General features: G+C 53.0%; 1 protein-coding gene across 9 annotated transcripts in view; it reads right to left on the reverse strand.

The window, feature by feature from the left end:
* The window catches only part of LOC117003750 (ankyrin repeat and fibronectin type-III domain-containing protein 1-like), a 212,106-nt gene that overhangs the window by 21,459 nt on the left and 168,289 nt on the right, over positions 1-22,358 (reverse strand). For 6 of the 9 annotated variants that reach the window (XM_033073944.1, XM_033073943.1, XM_033073946.2 and 3 more), the window contains one exon: positions 20,673-20,801. The exons of the other annotated variants lie outside the window; for them this stretch is intronic. In XM_033073944.1, the coding sequence (XP_032929835.1) occupies positions 20,673-20,801 (129 nt within the window). The remainder of the gene's footprint in view (positions 1-20,672; positions 20,802-22,358) is intronic. 9 annotated transcript variants of the gene reach the window in all.

Raw genomic sequence — 22,358 nt, forward strand, 5'->3', positions numbered from 1 at the left:
GAGCAGCAGGCACAGCACTTATCCACCCTGGGCTGTGCAGACCACCAGGGCATTTAGGTGCTGTGCAGTGACCTGGCCATGTAGACACAGAGCAAAACACTCCTGGAAACATCTGTGTGCCTAGAAAATGCACTTGTTTATTGAGACCTGGCTCCAGGGAAAGGCACCAAAGCAGACTTTGTTTGTTTGTTTGTTTGTTTGTTTGTTTGTTTCCTCCAGCTTTTCTCTTTTCTCCCCATTTGGCAAACCTGCTGGGTTTTGTTTTGAGTGGAGCTGAAGCGAGCATGCCTCTTTTGTTTAGCAATAACAACTAACTTATATAGATGCTGCTCCTGCCAGGACATTTTTATTGGCGCTCCAGAAGCCCAATGCTGTTAGACCCCAATGCTCGGAGGAGCTCAGGCCCCTGAGTCAGTGCAGAACTTCCTGACTACCGATGGCAGCACATGATCCTTCTGTCCCCATGCCAGGCACACACCATGGTGTGTCTGTGCTGCCCGAGGAGCTCATGGCCCGTGGCAGCAGAGAACATCCCCTGGACACAGAGCCCACCCTGGTGCAGCACAGCTCTGGGAGTGGAGAGCTCAGTACCCACATGAAAAGCACATCCTGAGTGAGATCTGCAATATCCAGCAGTGCCCAGCACGCTGCAGCTCTCAGGGATGAAAAGGAGCATTCCCCCTTGGAGCACTTCCCCTCCGAGCATTCCCCCTGTGCCATCCAGGCTACTCCCTAAATTAGAAGAGTTTTGCACCCTTTTGAGGAGCATTTGTGATGGGAGCACAGTGCAAGGATCCCCCCCCATTCCCCCTCCCGGGTCCAGTCCTCATTCAGCCATGGCAGAAGGGACTCACACAGGCTGGACACATGAGATCCCACACCACAAGGCCAGCTGGGAGTCAGCAGTGTCCGCCTGAGGCACAGCCATGTCCCCTGGCGCAGCACAAAAGAGCCTGCCCAAATGTCTCACCCCCACTGCATCTCCCTCCTAAATCACAGGCTGATTTGGGAAAGACAGAGACTTCAGGACTCCGAGAGAAGCTCGGAGCCAAGCAAGTAGATCACTCACTGACAGTGTCCCATAAAACAGCCCAGCAGTGCCTTTGGGGAGGAAGGGATCAGAGATGCTTGAGCAAACTCTGCAGCAACACAATAATGCTGCCACTTCTTGCTTTTATTTATTTTTTTAATTAGACCTTCCAATCACTGCTTAAGAGTGAGACCAGAAGGATCTTGTGGTTCAATGTCCATTGAAATGTACCCCAAATTACTTTCACTTGCAGTGTCCCTGTGACATCTGCCAGCACGGTCAGGACTGCTGCCAGGCAGGGGCTGCCATCACAAAGTGCCACCGCCCCAGCCGTGCCATGAACAGGCATCCCCTGCACCCCCACCTCAGGCAGCACTGCCAGGGCATGAGGGCACCTCTCCCTGGGACTGTGCTCAGGGACATGGCACAATGACTGGTTCACCACCCAAGGCAGGGGATGCTGCCAACAACAGCAGCCCATGAGCACCACCTTGGTCTGCAGTGAAGGGGGCACCAGTGGGCACAGTCTGGCTCTTGGCATCCTAGCCTGGCTTCAGGCACCCCAAACCATCCCTTGAGGGAGGAGATTCAACATTTCAGTCTCCATCCACAGATCTGTGTCAGGAAGGAGATGCTGGAAGCTTCTACACCCAGTCCAGTCCTGCTGATTTTACTGTTTTCACAAGGATTTACCCCAGCAGAGCTCCTGCATGTTCTGCCCAGAGGTTCCTACCTAGAAAATCCACAGAAAATCCACTTTTCTGCTTCTGTGCCGCCAAACGCCTGTGGGGATGGAGCTGAGCAGTCTATGCATTGCTAACTGAGAGCATCTCTCACTGGAGAGGATCGGGAGCTGCTGCAGGGATGCAGCATCCCTGTGTGTCTCTGGGGCACCTCCCAGTGCCAAAAGCGGTCCCTCCCCACCGGCACAGGCACCGGGATGGCTGAGCCCTGGGCTCCTATCTCCCGGCCAGGGCAAACTTTCCTCGCTGCCTCGCCACAAAGCCAGCTTTTAATTGCTGCTTGACATTAAGTATCTGAGCAAGGAAGTCTTGGGTAAATGTTCTTGCTATGGGAACACACAGTGCTGAGTCTCTTTAATTACATTGTTTTTGTTTGGCTTTTTTTATTAGTTGTGCTGCGGCTTCCCCTCCCTAACAGGCCAGCGAGGCTCACGCTAAATAAGGCCGGGTTTAAAGTCCGCCGTGAAACCCGAACCGCGGCACCAGACTGGCTGGACGCGGTGCAAGCCAGGGTTACGCGGGACACGCATTCCAGCCGCCGGGTCCGGCCCGCGCTCCCCCCGCCCTGCTCACACTTCGAAGACTCTCTGAAACAACCACCACGCTCCAAACCACCTCTACAGCTTCCTCTTCCTTGCCCTGTGAAATCCTCCTGTGAACAGCCCAACCCTGGGCCCCAGGCTGCTCCATTTCTGTCATGCTCATCACTTCCACGCTGGCCCACATCTCCATGGTACCCATCGAGCCTGTGTCCATCACACCCATCACTTCTGTGCTCTCCCATCCCCAAGCACCCAGCCCCACACCTGCTCAGCCCACCTCCAGGCTGCTCCTCAGGGTCAAAGAGCCTCCTTCCCACTGGCCACACTGCTTTCATCTTCCTCTGCTCTCCTTGTTATTTTAAAGGCATTCCAGCGGATGCTGTCAGGCTTGGATGTGGTTTGGTTGGGTTGTTTGTTTTCGTACTGGAGGTTTTATGATCGCATTGGGAACAAGCCCTAATTGAGCTGCAATTCGGATTGCACTCCGTGGGTATTTGTTTCATTTTTGGAAGGGCTCAAACGGCTGTGCAGCTTAGGCTGGAGAATGCATTTGGTTTTAACTGGAACCTGATGGAGACAGGACAGAGCAGGACAGGCTGCCCTGAGTCATGATCAAAGTTCCTGGGGAAGTCCAGTGTGGTCAGCCTGGTGCCAGGTACCCACGACACAACAGGCAGTGTTGGTTGTGATCACAGCCCTGTGACCACCCAAAAACCCTGGCACTGGCAGGGAGAAGGCAGAAAGAGCCAGAACTCTGATGTCAAGAGCCAAGCACACAGCGCTGGGGCCTGGCTTGGTGGAAGCTTGCAGCCACCCTGCAAACCTCTGCCCCTGAAAAATACTGTCCCCTGCAAACCCATGTTCTACAAATATCTGTGCCCAGCAAATCCCTGCACTTTGTAAACCCCTGTTCCCTGCAAACCTCTGCAGGGGTTTGTGACCTTGTGCTTGCCTGGCCCCCTAAGAAAAGGAGCCCAGCATCCCAGAGGGAGCTCAGCACCACTGCTGACTGCTCCTTGCTGAGTCAGGAGCTGCTCCAGACCAGAGCTGCTTACAGGGAACAGGCAGCAAGAAGGGGTAGGACCTAAAGGTCATTGCCCAGACTGCCCTCATGGGAACTGTGTGGTATCACCTTCCACTGACCATGTCCCACGCTCAAATGTGTTCAGCCCCCCACCCAAATGCACCCGATGCTTCCAGCACCAGCAACCAGCCAGACCTTCTCTGGTAGAGATGGGTGGACAGGTAGACAGAGGGACCAGAGAGTACCTGCTCTGCTCCTCTCCACTCCTGTCCTGCCAGGATCTCACAAGCCCAGGTCAGCAGAGCTCTCAGAGATACCTCCAAGCCACTACCACCACTCTGGTTAAATGAGACTTCCACATGGGAAAGCAGATGAGCTGTGGGGACTCGCTGGCCCTCTGTCATGAGGAAACCCTATCCCAGCCTGGCCTGCCAGGAACGAGCAGCACTCCTGCCACAGCATGAGTGCAAACCCTGCTCCAGGGGATCAAATGCAGGAGCTGAGTCATACGACGACTGAAATCAAAGATCACTGAAGGCAAATGAAGGGAGCAAAAGTATCCCTGTGGGTTCATAGGGACCCACTTTGGATCCAACAGGAGCAGGAGGGAGATGCTCAGCACAGAGATGCCCAGGGCACAGCTGGCATACCGGGAGGAGTGAGAAGGGATGTAAGATCACACTCACCCAAGCCTGGTCCTGTCCTCTTCCTTGGGTCCTGACACACACTTTTGGGGAGGAAGCAGGGCAGGGGGCCGGCAGAGCACATGGGGCCAGCGGCTGTTCCAATGGGAGAAGGAAGGGGGCTATGATGGCAGTGTCCCAGATGCTGTGAGGGCTGCTGCCATGTACCTGCACCCCACCAAAAAGCCTGGGACCTTCCAGGAGCCAGGAAGAAGCACTCACCTATCTGTGCCCAAGATAGTTTGAGCTTGTGCCAGAGGGATATAATCTGTTTTGTCATGGCCCACCCCAGGGTAAGGTTCCACTGTCTCCTCACTCCCCTGACACCACCAGGGCTGTCCCTCTGAGTGTGGCTCCTTTGCCTCGCTGTGCCTTTTCCTGGCATGGTGGGTTCCACACTCAGAGCCCCCACTACGGTTCAAAGACTGGGCCAGCTCCTGGTTCTGCTGGAAACAGGGCTCCAGGGAGCCCCATCGCCACTGCCTTGCCCTGAGGCTGGTCTGTCATGGGAGCACAGCTCTGCATGCTGGGGCCTGAGACCTGCAGACTCATCACAGCAGTGGGAGGCAATCCATTTGCACCCAGCCCTGCAGAGAACCAAATCCTTTAATCTCCTGCGCCATCTGGTGCCCCCGGGAAGGACGTGCCACCGGGATGTGCCACCCGACGGGAACCACCTTTTCTCCCAAACCATCAAATTGTAGGAAAATGGCCCAAGAAGATCTTCTGGAGGTCCCCCGAGCTCGCTTCCCCATGCCTTTGGCCAGGCTCCATCCTCAGCCACCTACATCCCACCTGTACTTCCCACTCCTCCAGTCCATCACTGGGATGTTTCTTCTGGTGGAAACCCACCTCCATTTCATTGTCCCACACAAGACATCCAGTCAGATGGGACCAGCACTCTGATGGAAACCAGGCTGAAGACTTCCAGAGCTGCACCCAAAGGGGTTACAAAAGGGAGCCCACAGCCATTGATCTCGGCAGGGAGGAGGAGACATCGGCCAAGTCACAATGGAAGAGCAGACAAATGCACACACCCGGCTCCAGAGCTGCTGCCCAGCTGGTTAATGTTACTGGAGTCAGAAACCCGCTTCCCACTGGAAGGCACCCAGCAGGAGCCAGCCAGCAGTGCTGGGCATGCTGGCCACTGCCCACAGACTGTCCCTGGCACGGCTACCAAGAACAGACACTCCCACTGGGATCTCCCTGGACCAGCATGTCCCAGCCTGGCAAAACTCTTGCCTGGCACAGCTTTGTGCCAGGATTTGCTCCCAGCTTGCTCCAGTTCTGCTCCCTCCCCAGCACTCACTGGGACCTCCCCTGACCACCCCAGCATGTTGCCCTGGGGCTGGTCTCATGCCAGCACCACCCAACACATGAGTAATACCAGAGGGGCTGGGCCACTGCCACCCAACTACAACAGCATCTCCATGGAGTCAGGGTCCAAAGCCTGCAGTCCAAGAGGAGAAGCCAGGCTTTTTTTATACCATTTTGCTAGAAAACACCCTACAAGTGCCCAAGTGCTCTTGTAACCACACTAACAGGGGCAGTAACCACCAGCAGGGCCTCCTTCCAGCTGGGGATTGCCTGCTCCTTCATCAGACTAGAGATTTCCCAGCTCATGTGTCATTCCTCTCTCTGTAGAAAGCTCTGAGGTACCATCAAGTAGAGAAACCCCAGCTGAAGATAAGGGAGTCTGTGGAGGAATTTCCAAAGCCCCCAGGACAGCAATTTCCACTCTAATATAAAAAGGCAACTTTGAAAACCATAGGGATCACCAGGTCAAACCTCTAGCTACCAGGACCTGCTCAGCCTGGACTTGATGGCCTTGAAGATCTTTCCCAGCTATAATGATTCTCTTACTCTGTCCTTCCATGCACTGATGTGATGCTGCTGAGCTCATCCATGGGACAGGCAGGCCTACAAACACTCTTTCCCAGGTCTCACGTAGCAGGAGTGTTACCTCAGCATCTCCTCCCCTCACAAGGCACTGCCCAAGCTGGCCTGAGCTCTGCTCCTTCTCTCTGTTGAGGGTGAGAGGCAGGTGATACCCACAGTGAGTGCCACACATGAGAAATGGGCACAAGGACAACGTTGTCTTGGGTAAACTGCTGAGACTTGCTATTGGGAAACAGCTCCTTCAGCCACCACTCCTGACCTGTACTTGTGTGGCAAGGAGGTGTCCCTAGAGAAAGGGACAGGAGGACACAGAGTGGCCAGAGTCCCTTTGCAAATGGGGACATCAGCAGTTGGCCCCTGAAGAGCTCCTCCAGGCATGCCCAGCCACGTTTTCCAGTAGCTAACAAATTGACCAAATCCATGTTGATCTCCAGCAGGAATGCATCTCTGCCAGATTTCAAGCCTCTTTTTCAAAGAGTGGAGACACCAGAAGCCCTCAAACAAAGAGACAGGAGGGGGAAAAAAAGGAATTGGTAAAGCTACCATTTCCCACAATCTTCTGCTGAAAACTGGGATCAATAGAGAAAAAAAAAAAGGAGAAAGTTCAACCTGAGGCAGAAAAGCATAGAACAATCCAGCCCAAACAGTTAAAGCCTGGTAAAGGTTAAAGCAAAAAAACTTCCACTGGGAAGTGCTGTACAGCCCTACCAAGGGCAAGCTATGGTGCCCTCCTTGCCCCTCCATGCAACTCACAGGGATGACTTCCCTGCAGCTCAAAACAGCAAGGGTGGCAGGGGCCAATGGCTGCAGGTGGTCCTGGAGACGAGAGGTGGCAGGAGGGCAAGAGGAGACAGCACCTCCAAGATCTCCCACAGACTTGGGACATCCCTTCTCACACAGTTACACCAAGCAGGACCTTTGAGCCATACACAATCAGCTTGGGCCTCTCTAGCACCAAGAGGATGGGAAATATGGTGGCCCCAACACGTGGTGGGTGCTGCTGCCCCCTTCCTCCCCCTCCTCATCACCTGAGCAGTGAGGTGAGGGGTGGGGATATGCTCATGCTCCTCAGACACCCATCTCTTCCCACCATGCTGCTCACTGTGCTTTTTCACACGTACTGCAAGAGCTTCCTCAGGACCAGGATGCTCATGAACCTGGGAAACCCCACTGTGCCCTGCCACAGGCTGGCCTAGGATGCCACAGCTTCTCCCCGTGTTCACACGAGCGGCTCATGCTGCAATCACACCTTCCCATCAATGACCCAACAGGCCCTCAGCCCTGAGGGCCTCTCTTGCTCCATTACCCCAGTTTTTCTGTGGACTGAATGCAGACAAGGGAGGTAGCAAGAGTGATCTCCAGGTAAAGTGTGGGAGCATAATGAGGAGGAGGATTTAACTCTCACAGGCCACCTGGGTGATCCTGAGCAGGCCACGAAGGCCCTGGTGCTGCGATAGGGTGCCCACCAGGGAGAGCAAAAGTTACAGTAGCACATTCCCAGTGTAACACAAGAACAGCTCCACCTGTCTGCTGGTGCTCCTGCCTGGACACCAAGAATTACAGAATCCTGGAGAGGCCAGAGCTGGAAGGGACCCACAAAGGTCACAAGTCCAGACCCTGACCCTGCACAGACACCCCAACAATCCCCACCCAGTGCCTGAGATCAATGCCCAAACACTCCTGGAGCTCTGGCAGCAATGGGGCCGTGCCCATTCCCTGGGGAGCCTGGGCAGTGCCCAGCACCCTCTGGGGAAGAACCTTTGTGAGAAATCCAGCCTGACTCTCCCCTGGCACAGCTCCAGCCATTCCCTGGGTCCTGTCCCTGGTCACAGACAGCAGAGGTTGAAGCCGCCCCTGTCCTTCAGAAGGATGAGGTGATCATGCTGGTGCACGAGAAAGGCAGCCTTGGGTCGCTGTGCAGCGCAGGATCCCAATCCTGACCTGCCTGCATCATCAGGAAAGAAAACAGCCAAAGAAACTTCGAGTTCATGTGAAGTTCACTCAGTTGAGCTCTGCTCCATAAGCAAAACTTTCCTGCCTGCCACGAGCCTTCCAGAGCTCATGACCGGGGCAGAGCAGGGCCAGGACTGTGCTGGGAGGATGGGATCTCCTGGCAGAATCCATCTTCCACTTGCAGAGATCAGGCAGGAATTCCACCTCGTGGCTCCCACAGCTCCAGGAGTGTGCTCACCGCTGGGACCCCAGCTTGAGAGCAGCAGGACACCAGGCACAGACAGGGAAAGCAGGACCATTGACTAAATGCCACAGTAGCTTATCAGGGCACAGGAAACCCAATCCAGGTCACCTGCTCGCACAGACCTGTGGGCACAGCAGGACTTGGCTCTGGAGTCCCGCTCGTGCAGGGAGGATGAGCAGGAGGATGGGGGCACAGGCAGGGACAAGGCACATGTCAGAGCTTGAAGAACCTGCACCAGCAAACCCTTGCCTTTGCCTGGTCCCACTGCTCAAGGAGATCCAGAGACAGGGCAGTCTGCTCTGGGGAGACCACAGCCCAGTCCAGTCTCACCAGGTGCCTCTGTGCCTGGGGCTGGTCCCTGGCATGGGACAGCAGGGACTGATCCCCCAGGAGTCTCTGATGGGTAACTCCTTCAAGACTTGTGTCCTCTGACACAGACCAGACTTGCCTCCAGCACACAGGTGGAGTGAGCACCCTACAACTCCAGGGCCTGGTGCACAGCGACATTTAAACCCAAAAGAATTTGGTTTAAGACGATACCTGCCTGGATCTCCCCAGATTACTTCTGCTCCTCACTGCCTCTGACCCCACTAACTGCCCTCTCCTCCCCACGGAAGATGCTTAGAAATGAGAATGCTGCTTGGGAATGAAAAAAGACACTTTTTTTAGACCCTGCTTCCTGGGCAGAAGTTTCAGCCTCTCTGGACACAACTTCCAGAACAGAAACTCTGAACTTGGTGGTCTTAGCTGCAGTGCCAGCACAAGCTGATGCACAAAGCCTACCAGGAAAACCTCACCTGCCAGCCTGGAGCTCAGAGCAAGCCCACAAGTCAGCTGTGGGTTTGGGGGATGGCCAGCACAAGACCTCAGATGCCAGGTGTCCTAGAGCAACAGCAGCTCCTTCATCAGCAGCTTTTTCATAGAATCAGAGGATTCTGGAAAGGTTTAGGTTGGAAAGGACCTGAAAGATCATCTTGTTCCTCTCCATGAGCAGGAATGTCAAAGTGCCTGAAAACGGACATCAGCATTGTCATGCTCCTTTTAAAGGCTGAAAAGCTGAGGGACAAGGAGGGCAAGCTCTTGTCCTCACTGCTCAGTGGGCCAGGAGAAGCCATAAGTACCACAGGTACTACAGGTACCAGAGGTACCACAGGTACCCCAGTCCTCTCTGCAGTGGGTGAAGCTCAGAAGCTCTGGTAAGTCAGTTTGGGTTCTGACCTTAAATGTGGAGTCTTGGGGTGGAGAGGAGAAGCAAGACCAGGGGAAGAAGTGAGTAACCACAGTGCCAGGCAACAACCCTGCACTAGGAAACCTGCAGGGTTTGTATGGAGACCACAGTTCAACAAGACAGAGTCCCATCCAAGGTGATGGTGGCTCCTTTTGGGGCAGTGGGCCAGAGCCCATCCTGACAACACCAAGAAGAGATGCTCCTCAGAGCTCTGCTCATCTCAGCAGCTGTTCTGAGGCCATGCTTAACAAACCCTATGTAATGTCACATGTTCATTTTTCAAAGCTCACAAAAACCAGCTTTTTACAGCAAATCAAGAATGCAGCACAAGAAAGATGCAGACTTGTTGGAGAGACTCCAGAGGAGGCCATGAAGATGCTCCAAGGGCTGAAGGCCCTCTGCCCTGGAGACTGAGAGAGCTGGGAGTGTTCAGCTGGAGAAGACTCCTGGGAGACCTCAGACCCCCTCCCAGTGCCTAAAGGGAGCCTGCAGGAGGGCTGCAGAGGCAATTTTTGGAAGGATACACAGTGATAGGACAAGGAGGAATGGTTTTAGGCTGAAGGAGGGCAAATTTAGATTGGGTATTGGGAGGAATTTCTTCCCTGCAGTGGAGGTGAGGGCCTGGCACAGGGGGCCCAGAGCAGCTGTGGCTGCCCCATCTCCAGAAGTGTCCAAGGCGAAGTTGGACAGGGCTTGGAGTAATCTGGGACAGTGGAAGGTGTTCCTACCCATGTCAGGGGGTTGGAATGAGGTGATCTTGAAGGCCCCTTCCAACTCAAACCATTCCATGATTTTATGATTGAAGGCTAAGGGAAGCTCAGACCTCTCTAGGGAAAGGATGGGCAAAATAGAACCCACTCCATGATTTTGTGATGGTATGAAACCATTATTAAGAACCCTGCCCTCATAGGGCAGGAGATTTGTCTCCCAGTTACTGCCTGATGAGCCCTGACAGGCCCTGTTGGGACACTTCTTGGATGGAAATCAGACACTGAACAGACCTGGAGGGGGCTTGGGAGAACCTCTGCACTGTGGGTAGAGTGAAGACCACATGCAGGTTCTCAGGGTGATGCTAGCAGCTGCTTCCAAGTGTCCAGTTCCACTTTGGACACAGCCAAGCATGAACCTTGCCTTTTCCTGGCCTGAAATCTATCAGACCTGCACTATCTGGCACTGCCCACGTGGAAAATTCTTGTCCACATTGCCCAACAGTTCCTTGTGGCAGAAAATCTTCATCCCTGTCTGACCTTCCCTGTTACCAGAAAAATAAAGGCAGCAAAAGCAAAATGAGACAGGGAGATGAATGCCCTTGGGGAGGGAACTGCTGGGGAGATGGATGAATAGTTTCATTTTGAGGAGACAGGGAGGAAATGTGGAAGTCAGAAGTGGAAGGGAACATAACTTCCCTCTCTGACCTCCACCAGGCAAAAGGCTCAGCAGGTATGGAGGCCAGCTGGGCACACAACTTCCCCGAAAAGATCCAGCCCACACAGGAAGAGTGAGTATGAGGGATGGGGAAGAGTCAGTGTTCAGTAAGACTCCATCAAAGGTGGAAAGAAGTCCCAGCACATCCAAGGACATGGTCCTCCTTGTCCCAATGTCCTGGGCTAACTCCTGCCTTCCATTTGGCCTCCCCACAGAGTGCTGCCCATCCTGTCAGCATCCAAGCCAGTAGATACAATATGAACCTGTCACTGTGAGACACTCTCCAGGAAGATAAACAGGAGGCTCCTGAAGCCCTGGCAGGCGGAATTGTCTATGCCAGAGGAAACTATCCAAGAGCAGAGGAAACCTGCCCAACAGTGACTGCCACTGCTCAAGGGACAAGGAAGGATTAAAAGTACTGGAATACCTTGGAAGTGTCAGTTGTCAGGACTATCTGGATATGTCCACGCTTCTCTGTTTCCTGACCCAGTGTCTCCAGAAGCATCAGCAGGGCCAGTGCTCCCTTCTGCTCCCGGGGATGGAGGGAGTGCAGCCTGGCATTCCAGAACAGGAGTGAGTTGCTGCCCTTGCTGGAGCTGCTCTAAACACACAACTCTTCCACACTGCCCTTTCCCAAGTCCAAACTGGCTCATGGGGAAAGAGGTTCATGGCTGGAGAGCTGAAGACCTGACCAGTAGTAGGAAATCAAGACTATTATGGATATTCCCATTAAAAGAAACATACTGAGATACTTTTGTGTGCTGGATAAGGAGTCTGGGAGAGCAAAGACCTTCCAAATCCAGCACACTGGCACTATGCAGTGATGAATAAGGGGGAATGGCTTCACACCAAAAGGTTTAGGCTGGATATTAGGAAGGAATTGTTCGCTGTGAGGGTGGGGAGGTCCTGGCACAGGGTGCCCAGGGAAGCTGTTACTACTCCTGGATCCCTGGAAGCGTTCAAGGCCAGCTTGGACGGGGCTTGGAGCACCCTGGGATAGTGGAAGGTGTCCCCGGACATGGCAGGGGATGGAATGAGAAGAGCTTTAAGGTCTGTTCCAACCTAAACTTCCTATGATTCCATGGGAATACCAGGTGGTGTGAAAGGCTTGACTTGCACTATTTAGACATTCATGAGGTTTCCTTTTCATACCAAGGATTGCAACATCTCTGCAATTTCCCCAGTATATCCATGGGGCTGCCTACTGTGGAAATCCACTGGCACCTTCCAGTCAGAGGCACATACATGGAGAAGAACCAGTGGAGATCCTGCACAGCATCCATCACACTCTTCAGCAAGAGACCAAGGCATTCATCCTGCTTTGCAGATCCTGGCCATGGGGAATGGCAGAGGAATGATAACAATAAAACAAAACAAATTAGGCAATTGGGCTATTTGAGAGAAATTAAAGTGTGCTGAGGGTAATGGACTGAAAAATAATCTTATCTGAGATATCAGCTACCAGCAGAGGGAAACGGTCAGAGCACAAAATCAGCATAATATTTTATATTTGTCTTTTAAATGTTATTTGTTGCCTGTGCTCTCAGAGAGGAAGGGATGTGTCTGAGGGCTCAGGTCCCAGACAGGGAGAACCTGGACATCAGTCTTCTCTGAATATTTTCCTTCTGTTGCTTCCCCAGAGGGCTCAATTTCTCCCACCGCACTGACATGAGAAACAAATGGAGATGAGAATGCTGGACCTGCTGGAGCCTACAGCAGCACAGACAGGATCCAAGCCTCACTATGCTCTCCAGTCTCATTGTAATCACAAGCTGAGCTGCCTCTCCTGAGGAGAAAAACTGGATTCCCAGAGGCTTGCGGCATCAGGAGGGGAGGCACAAGATCTCTCCTTTCCCATCTGCACCCAGAGGTCAGGATGCTCCTGGCTCCCTGCTGGCAGCATGAGGCAGCAGAAGCAGAGCTGCAGGACCGTGGCTCCTCTGCCAAAGCTGCATGTCAGTCCCACCGGGACCAGCAGTGGCCTCCAGCCCCTGCCTGCCCGCAGGCAACTCAGAAAATGAGGATAAAAAAGTGATCGTTCACAAGTGAATTATTCCTTTGCAATGCCTTCCTAAGGTTAACTCGACTTTCAGGGAGATGTTTGGAGGGCTCACTCCTCCCCACCCCCATTAGCATGTTCCTCACAGTCACTGTTAAATCATTGTCCCTCCAGCTCTGAGGAGGGGGATGTGAACCCCTGCTCTCCCTGTACATCCAGAAGCACTGGCTATAGCCATTCTCAGTCTGCTGGGGACACCACCAGGGACACCACCAAGGTCTTGAACCACATTGCCCCACGTGTAGTTCACCACTGGGACCTCTGGGGCTCCCTGCCTGGCACCCACCTCATTCCCAGAGAAGTGAGCTGGGAGGACGGCAGCAACCACGACTGCAGCAGAGCCCCTGGCACAAGAGTGTCTCTGCAGACAGAGCCCTCCTTGTTCGCTGGGGGCTGCAGCTCCTCTTGACCACATTTATTGCCTCTAAACCAACTGTGCAGCGTCCTGCTGATGGCAAGGTCCGTGTGCCACACGGGGGAAGCTGTGGCTGCATGCAGCCCCGGACAAGGGACCCTGCCGCGGGCTGGCTGCAGGAGCCCGGACACCCGGCAGAGCCCGGCGCAGTGTGCAAGTCCAGCTCCCATCCGGCTAATTCAATAAGTCACAGATACCATGACTTCATAAGGCACAGAGGCTCCACAGCTATTAGGAGAATTGGGAGCAGGGGGAGGAGGAGCTGAAATGGAGAAGGGACGGAGACGGGGAGGGTGGAGAGGGGGAAGCTAAAACAAGCAGCAGAACAAAACATCCCATAAATCATGAGGAGCTGCTGAAATACCAGAACAAATGACCCCATAGCTTGGCCATTGTTCCCGAGCGAGGGCTTAAAGCGCTCCCAGTTGAGACAAAGCGCCTCGCCTTTCATTTCAGGGCCACGCCGGCCCAGCCAGGACCTGCGCTCGGCACGCCTGGGCTAGGGCTGTGCTTCATCCACCTGGGATCACACCCGGGCTGGGGTTGTGCTTCATCCACCTGGGATCACACCCGGGCTGGGGCTGTGCTTCATCCACCTGGGATCACACCCGGGCTGGGGCTGTGCTTCATTCACCTGGGATCACACCCAGGATGGGGCTGTGCTTCATCCACCTGGGATCACACCCGGGCTGGGGTTGTGCTTCATCCACCTGGGATCACACCTGGGCTGGGGCTGTGCTTCATCCACCTGGGATCACACCTGGGATAGGGCTGTGCTTCATCTCAGGGCTGGTCACCCACAGAATCGCTGCCAGCGCAGTGCCTGCAGCTCAGCCTGCTCAGAGCATCTCCTCACTCCTGCATGCCCCCACAGCTCCCAAGCTCTCATATTCCTCCCCTTCCACTGCAAGGCTCAGGGTTTCATTTTCTTTGTTTTCCCTCACTCAGGCTAAGAGCTTCCTGGTCTGGGAAGAGGAAAAGCTCCAAGATTTCTCTGCAGCGAGACAATTTGAGTAGGGCTTGGAAAGGAGGAAACTTGGAGGAGCTCTAAGCCATCTTCATGATGCTGCTACTCTTTGCCTCCCAAAAAATTGATGACAACTCACTGTGCTGGCTGGCTGACAAAGGGACAGATGTCACACAGTGAGTCCTAGGGACAGTCCCATACGACTGTGGACAGCTGTGGGAACAGCACCAGGCTCTCAATGAGCTGTACAACAGCAGCACTGCCATGCACTGCATCAGGAACAGCGAGACAGATCAGTTGGCAGCTTGGCACCTCCCCCAAGCCCTGTAGCTCCACCAGCACCACAGCACTTGGTGCCAGAGGTGAGGACCCCACGGACGGGGACAGGTTATCTGGCTGCAGCAACAGCACCAATGTTAGGAGGCACTTCCACAGCAGGGATTCCATGCCCAGCCACACAGGGAGAACCTCCACACCACTCGAGAATGCTTAAAGAGGAAACATTATACTGTGACACTTTAAATGACCTTCATGAAAACAGTTCCTTCAAAAAACTTCTTAATAACCAAACCCAAAGCATGAGGCAGAGTGCAGCAGCATCACATGTGCCACCTCCACCAAACAGATGGTGCCAGCAAGGTTGCCATGTCCAGTGGCTCCTACTCACCTGGCACTTTTCACCCTGGCCTGTGTGGTCTGCACAGTGGCTGCTGGGCAGGTAGCTCCAGGCACATCTTTCGGCAGCAAGGAGCTGGGATCCAGGGGTGTGCCAGGGGTCAGGCAGGAAAGCAAGCCGCAGGCAGGGCTGAGCCCAAGGCAGCAGCCTGTCACCAAGAACAGACACGCTGCTGCCAGCATGGCTTCAGCCTCGTGGTGGGCAGCCAAGGAGCAGAACCGAGATAACAGCATGGGGAGAGACAGGAATGTGCTGCATTTTTCCTGAGCTGCCATGGGAATAGGCTATTCTGACAAGGAGGTTGTCTGACAGGGAAAACGAGAGGAGCCCAAAGAGAAAAAGCAGTGAGTAAGCAATGGAGAAGAAAATAGAGGGAAATCAGGGTGAACAAGTGGCGAGTATGGGAAAAGGAGTGTGGGGGAAGAGAAAACCCAGGAAAAAACAGAAGAAGGAAAACCAGAGCTAGAGCTAGAAAAGAAAAGGAAAAGGAAGGGACAAAAGGATTTCAGAAGGACAAACCTGCCAGGGCTGTAGCTCCCAATGAGCAACGGAGCTGAGAGGATGTGAGAGGGAACAGAGGCTCCCAGCTCTGCCCACACAAGAGCAAACCATGGATTGTAGCCCTTCCATTGGATTAAGCTTCTCTTAAGAGAGAAGATAGATAGAGAGCGTATCTCAGGTAACAGGCATTGGAGGAGAGGAGGCCTCAGCTCACTCTAAGTGGGGAGAATAGGCATTGTTGGAGTTTTGGCATTGCTGTAGGACAGTGTGAGGTCTCTTGGGAATCACCAGCTTTCACCTTCTTCACCCCAACAGCAGAATATGGTGGGCTTCAAGTCAAGAGCGCTATAGTAGCCTTGTGCTGTTTAGGCTTGGGAGCTAGATTAGGATCAGAGACCACAGAAAGCAGGGCTTTAATAAAAGAAATCCCAAACCCTTCCTTGCCTCCGTTATCAGGTTTTGCCTCATTGGGAACACAAGCTGCCTTGGTGACCCAGCATAAACCATCCATCAAAGAAGAGAAGAGAATCAGCAAACCTGAGCAAAACCAGACCTGGGCAGCCCCACAGGTTTCTCCCAAAGACTGGAAAAGCTCCTCTCCAGCACCTCCCAGCAGCAGGACACCAGCACAGGGAGCCATGGGCTGAGGTGATCCAGCCCATACACAGGCCCAAACACTGGGGACTTTGTGGCGCTAGCTTTTAAAAAAATACCCTAAAAAAGCCTAATAATGAAGTATTTATTTCAGTAAACAACGTATGAATGAAAGAAGTGTTTTCTCAATACTTCACTTTTTCTCTGCCTTCTCTCCCTTCCCCCCAGCAATTTTGTTTTTAATAACTGGAACTAACAGGGCTTCGCTCGCTGCTGGCCTGGCAGGGGAGCAGGGCTGTGCTGCTGCTGTTCCTGTAGCACAGGAACACGTGCCATGAGAATAGGGCTGCCTTGTGCCTGGGGGAGCATGACCCAACAGTGCGTCCCAGCCACTGAGCCAGGGAGATGTGCTCTGATGGATATACACACTGTGAGACCTGCCTTGGGAGCATCCCTGTGCTTGGCAGCAGCACGGGACATTCACTATGGCACGAAGAACTGCACCTCCTGGCCCAGGGCTCCTGGCACTGGAGAAGGGCCAAGTGGAAGTGAAGGCATTATGTCCTGTCCTGTCCTGCCTGGCTGTGTTCAGTGCAGGAACACAGTGTCAAGCTGACTCTGACCCTGTGCAGCTCCTTCTCTTCTACCTCGGCTCCATCCACCCCTACCTGAGCACCTGAATAATTGGGAACACTGGAAAGCTGTCTCAGCTTGCCCTGTGTGGGGATGGGTTGCACTAACAATGCTTTAGTAGGAATTTCAAGCAGGAAACTCTAATCCCTGCCCCAGACTGACACCCAGCTTTTCAAAGCAAAGAGCATAGATGATGTCATGCTTTTCTACCTCCTCCTTGGCAAAAGGCAACAGCAGGTTGAGAAGCTGTCCTTTGCTTCAAGCCTTGGGATCAAGATGGGTAGAATTCTCAGAAGCTGCTGATTGGGGAAAACATGGTCCATTGCTCTTCCATGCCACTCTTACCCATGTGGGATGAGCTGAACCCATCACACACAGTGTGGGTACTCACCTCTGTGCAGAGGCAGGTGAAAGAAAGGATGCAGCGGTAACCCTGGATTGTAAATACGGACAGATTTGATGCAAGAAGGTATTTGCTCTGGAAGACACATTAGACGTTTGTAGATTTGCCAGAATATGAGCCAAGTTTCCCATCAGCTAGAACACTGAGGAGCAGTCTCAGCTGCAGCCCAGGATGGTTTGGAGTGACTGAGGGTGCTGATCCTGCTGTGATGAGCAGAGATCCCTGGTGATGCACAGGGAACACAGAGAAAAGCTGTTTCACACCAAGGAAAAGGCCAAGAGATCCCTTAGCAGGTCATGGCTACGGAGAAGGCTGGAAAAATCTCCGAATGCCTCTCTGAGGACCTGTGCATGTGAGATGGATGGGAGCAGGCAGCAGCAGGGTCCCCAGCCCACTGCCACTCCTCATAATTGTGATCATCTGGGGTGACGTCTCTGTGCCCTGCTAGCACCTGAGCTCCAGGAGCCCAACCCACTGAACCTGGCTGCCTGGGTGATGTCAGATCCAGCTCAAGACGTCTTCAAGCCAAAACCCCCAGTACAGGGTGGGAGTCCTGCCTGGCTGTGCCTGTGTCCCTGCAGGACACGACATCAGGTCTGTCTCCCTCAGCCTCACAGCCCAAGCTCTGGCATGATGGCATACGGCAATCCAAAGGCAAAGGCAGTCCCTCCTCATCCAGAGCTCCTTTCCAGGCTGCTCCACAAAATTCCTCTAAAAGAGCATCGTCTACCACTGCTGCGAGTCACTGCTGCACAAGGTGGTTTGCCAAATGCAAGACAGATGGTTTCCCCCAGGAAAACACTATGGAGTGGGGGAAAATGTACCACAAATATCCCCCAACAGGGTTAAACTGGGACCCAGGGGCTTCAAAGACACATTTAGAGAGGAAAGAGATTTGCTGGCTTCTCATGATTCTTTTTATGAATAAAGACAAACTCTGATTGTTTTTTAATCAGCTCTTTGTTGTTTCCCTATTTTCTACATTACAAATTCCCATATTTGTCTCCTTGGGAGATTGAGAGTACAGTAATTTCACGATTATAAGCCGCACCATTTTGACTAAAATTTTGGTCCGAACCCACAGTGCGGCTTATAATCAGGTGCGGCTTATATATGGACAAAGAACAAAAAGTTGCTGTTTTAGTTTGGAGGACAGGTGTCTGCTGAGAAAGGCAGGAACTTCTCTTTAAAATGGAGAATGTAAACACCCTCTCTCCAAATTATTATAATTTGGAAATCAAGGGGCTTTCAGGCAAAAATATGGAAATTAGGAATAACAGTTCTTTTCTAGGGAAATCAAAATAGAAATACAGTACTACAAAGAAACAAACTCCAAACCCCGACAAAGTCAGAGTACAACCTTACACCCTGTCAGGCAGGGTGTTGGCAGCAGTCCCATTCCATGGTGGCTGCATCCTCCTGCAGTGACAGATGTGGCTCAGTTGGAGCAGTGCTCCTGTACAAGGTGCAGTTTCCCTCTGGAGGTCCAGTGGTAATGTGGAGAAATCCAGTTTTCCTCTGGAGTCCAGTGGAGAAAGGGCTACCTTAGTGTCCCAAAGCCTCTGTTTTTATCTTGGTAAGAAATGTTGGGCTCTTCCCCCTGGCTGGAGCAACTTTCAATGGGATGCAGTAATTTTATCATTCCCACAGTGGGACTCAATGGGCCATTAGCAGACAATGACTCCCTAGAGGAAGGATGGGGTGTGAAAAGATAAAGAACAATGCCCTGCCTGGTTTCAATGGATGGCCCGTTAGCAGATTATCTACCATTGAGATAAGGATCACTGTCCCCACCCTCAACAGATGGTGATAGAACAGATACCTTTTATCACACTCTGTATTGTAACATGCGGCTTATAATCAGGTGCGGCTTATATATGGACAAAAAAACAAAAAGTTGCTGAAACCCAGAAGTGCGGCTTATACTCAGTGCGGCTTATAATCGTGAAATTACTGTAATTGCAGACCAGGTTTCCTCAATATATCATCTGAGCAAAGGGAAAAAAGTTGTGTAAGTGGAGAAGAAAGCAATCTGTCCTCAAATATCCAGAATTCTTTGTCTGGTTCATTAATACCTGGTGAGCTTTGATATTCAAGGAACCTCACAGACAGAGGAAGCCTTTGAGGAGGGCTCCACACCCTCACACTGAAGTGTTAGAACACACAATAAATGCCAAAAAGACCTCCAAAAAAAATCAGGGAAATTGAAAACCAAACTCTACATTCTTGCAATTTCTAAGTATTTTTCTCATTTCTCATTTTCTTTTCTTTTCTTTTTTTCTTTATTTTTCACTTTCCTTTTTTCTTTATTTTCTCTTTTCTTTTCTCTTTTCTTTTCTTTTCTTTTCTTTTCTTTCTTTTCTCTTTTCTTTTCTTTTCTTTCTTTTCTTTTTCTTTTCTTTTCTTTTCTTTTCTTTTCTTTTCTTTTATTTTCTCTTTCTTTTCTCTTCTTTCTCTTCTTTTCTCTTCTTTTTTCTTTTTCCCTCCTTTATCCATCTAAGGAAGCAGAAAGCAATGCAATTTCCAACTCTTTTAAATATCCTTAGCAGGTCACCTCTAATGCTGTGATGACTGGGTGTGATCTGCTTCCAAGACAGTTGCATCAGAGCTCGAAGCCCAGGATGTCCCCTGCTTGAGTGGGGACAGTCCTTTGAGATCTGTGTTCACATCAGGGGCCCCAGGCAGTGCAGCAGTGGGGAAGGAGGGAGTACTGTGTCCCTCTGGTCCATGGGGCTGCCCCCAGGGTGGCTCAGGCTGAAACAGCCTGGGACCCTCTCACTGCTCACTCTGGATGTGTCCCTGAAAGTGTCCCTGCAGATCCCAGAGCTCCCACAGCGGCTGAGGCCACCCCACTGCAGCTCTCAGCTCTGGCTGATCCCATAGAGGAGCACTGGGCAGTGAGGGACCACGGGATGCATCCTCCAGCATCTTCCCTATGGCTTCTTATTCCTGCTCCTGGGAGAAGGGAAGGGAAGGGAAGGGAAGGGAAGGGAAGGGAAGGGAAGGGAAGGGAAGGGAAGGGAAGGGAAGGGAAGGAAGGGAAGGGAAGGGAAGGGGAAGGGAAAGGGAAGGGAAGGGAAGGGAAGGGAAGGGAAGGGAAGGGAAGGGAAGGGAAGGAAGGAAGGAAGGAAGGGAAGGGAAGGGAAGGGAAGGGAAGGGAAGGGAAGGGAAGGGAAGGGAAGGGAAGGGAAGGGAAGGGAAGGGAAGGGAAGGGAAGGGAAGTTCCGGGAAGGGAAGTTCCGGGAAGGGAAGGGAAGGGAAGGGAAGGGAAGGGAAGGGAAGGGAAGGGAAGGGAAGGGAAGGGAAGGGAAGGGAAGGGAAGGGAAGGGAAGGGAAGGGAAGGGAAGGGAAGGGAAGGGAAGGGAGGGAAGGGAAGGGAAGGGTGCGGTGCAGGCAGTGGTGGGAGTTGCCAGAGGCTGTGTGCTCATGTGCCCCAGCTCAGCAGACACCCCCATTACCCACATGAGCCCTGACAGACCTTCATCTGGGGGATGTTCTGTTTTGACACCTCAGGGTGTCAGCAGGTAGAGAGGTTTGTAGGGGTGCTGTCCCACAGGACATCACTTCGACAATGGCAGCAGTGGGAAAAGGGGACATGAGGGCAACTGGAGAGGCAGAAGCTTCTTCCCCCAGCCCTGTCCTGCAGCTCTTACCATTCAATGCTCAGAGACCTGGGCCGGAAGGCAGACAGCTCGGCAGAGCCATACTCAGCTTTCCTTCTCTTCTCCTGCTTCTGCTTCACCGACAAGCGGTGGGCAAACCTAGCGAGGCTGCTCTCCGACCTGGGGAGGGGAGAGGAAAGGCGTTAATGGCACTGCAGCCCTGGCTCCAGTGGTGCACCCGGGGCACAGCACCTGCAGTGCTCAGTGCTGAAAGGAGGGGTCTCCCAGCGGGGCAAGGCCACCAGTGCTGGGGTTGGGAAGTGGAGGAGCAGCAGCAGGTTTGGTATTGCTCAGCAGGCCAGGACCAGCACAGGTCCATGTCAGCTGAACTGGAGCTGCAGCCTGGCAGGCTGAGAGAGGCAGGTCCTGCTCCCTGTGCAGCAAAACCACCTCCCCAGATTCCTCCCCAAACTCCAACTGGTGACAGCCAGCACCAAAAAAACAGCCAGGGACACGTCAGTGGAGAGAACCAAAGAAGACTGAATCAAAGGTCACACACTCCGTTAGAGAAACCCTGGAGCCCCTGTGGCCTCCCAGCTGGGGTTCGCAAACACTGGAACTGCTTCCCTGAGGAGGATAAACATGAAAATCAGCCCACATTGGAGAGGTTTTGGAGGAGGAAACAGAAAGGTGTGGGAACAAATGGATTCAACTGAAGGACCCATCTGTGCTGACAAAGCCCCTTCCCACCAGGTGGGAGGCTCCAGTGTCACTCTCAGCCCCTGGGACCAAGAAAAGCACATCAGAAGGCTCTGGGAATGTGCTGCACATTCCAATCCATCCCAGCCCTGTCCAGGGGAGACCTGTTGACACAGGGCACACCTGCCCTGTCTGCAAGCCCAGTGGCACATGGGCACACAGGCTGAGATTGGCTGAGGAGACGCCAAGGGTGGCACCACAGCCTGTCCCTGCTGCCAGCATGGGGGACGAGCCTGGGGACCTGCGACACCCGGACTCGGGCACACAACCAGGCACTGGGGCCGTGTGCCAGCCCTGCCACGCACGCTGTCACAGCCACTGCCTCTTTTCCTCCTTTAAGGTGCCAGCACAACCTGCTCCCACTGCTCAGCCAGCCCCGGGCTGGGCATGGAAGGGGACAGCAGGGATTTGAAAGAGGTCCTAGGGGATGAGGGACAGAGTTGGGGACAACTTTGAACCTACACACATTGCTAAAGCAAATCTCCTCTCCTCTCCTCTCCTCTCCTCTCCTCTCCTCTCCTCTCCTCTCCTCTCCTCTCCTCTCCTCTCCTCTCCTCTCCTCTCCTCTCCTCTCCTCTCCTCTCCTCTCCTCTCCTCTCCTCTCCTCTCCTCTCCTCTCCTCTCCTCTCCTCTCCTCTCCTCTCCTCTCCTCTCCTCTCCTCTCCTCTCCTCTCCTCTCCTCTCCTCTCCTCTCCTCTCCTCTCCTCTCCTGCCTCAACCAAACAAAATGCCTCCAAAGAAAAAGAGAAGCCATTTCCCAGAACTGAGAGCTCCCTGCCTTTCCTCACAGTAATTAGGCCAGCCCCAATCAGCTAACAGTTTCTTCCCTGATACATTTTAAACACAGACATCTTCAATTCATTAACTGGTTATTGATTTATTTTTCAGCTTATGAATTGCTGTTGCTGGGCATGGGGTGGAGACAGCTTTCTGGAGAGGGCTTTGTCTCTCCAGTCTCCAGTTGGCAAAGAGCTGTTC

The sequence above is a fragment of the Catharus ustulatus genome, chromosome 16 (assembly GCF_009819885.2).
Source record: "Catharus ustulatus isolate bCatUst1 chromosome 16, bCatUst1.pri.v2, whole genome shotgun sequence".
NCBI classification, from domain to species: Eukaryota; Metazoa; Chordata; class Aves; order Passeriformes; family Turdidae; genus Catharus; species Catharus ustulatus.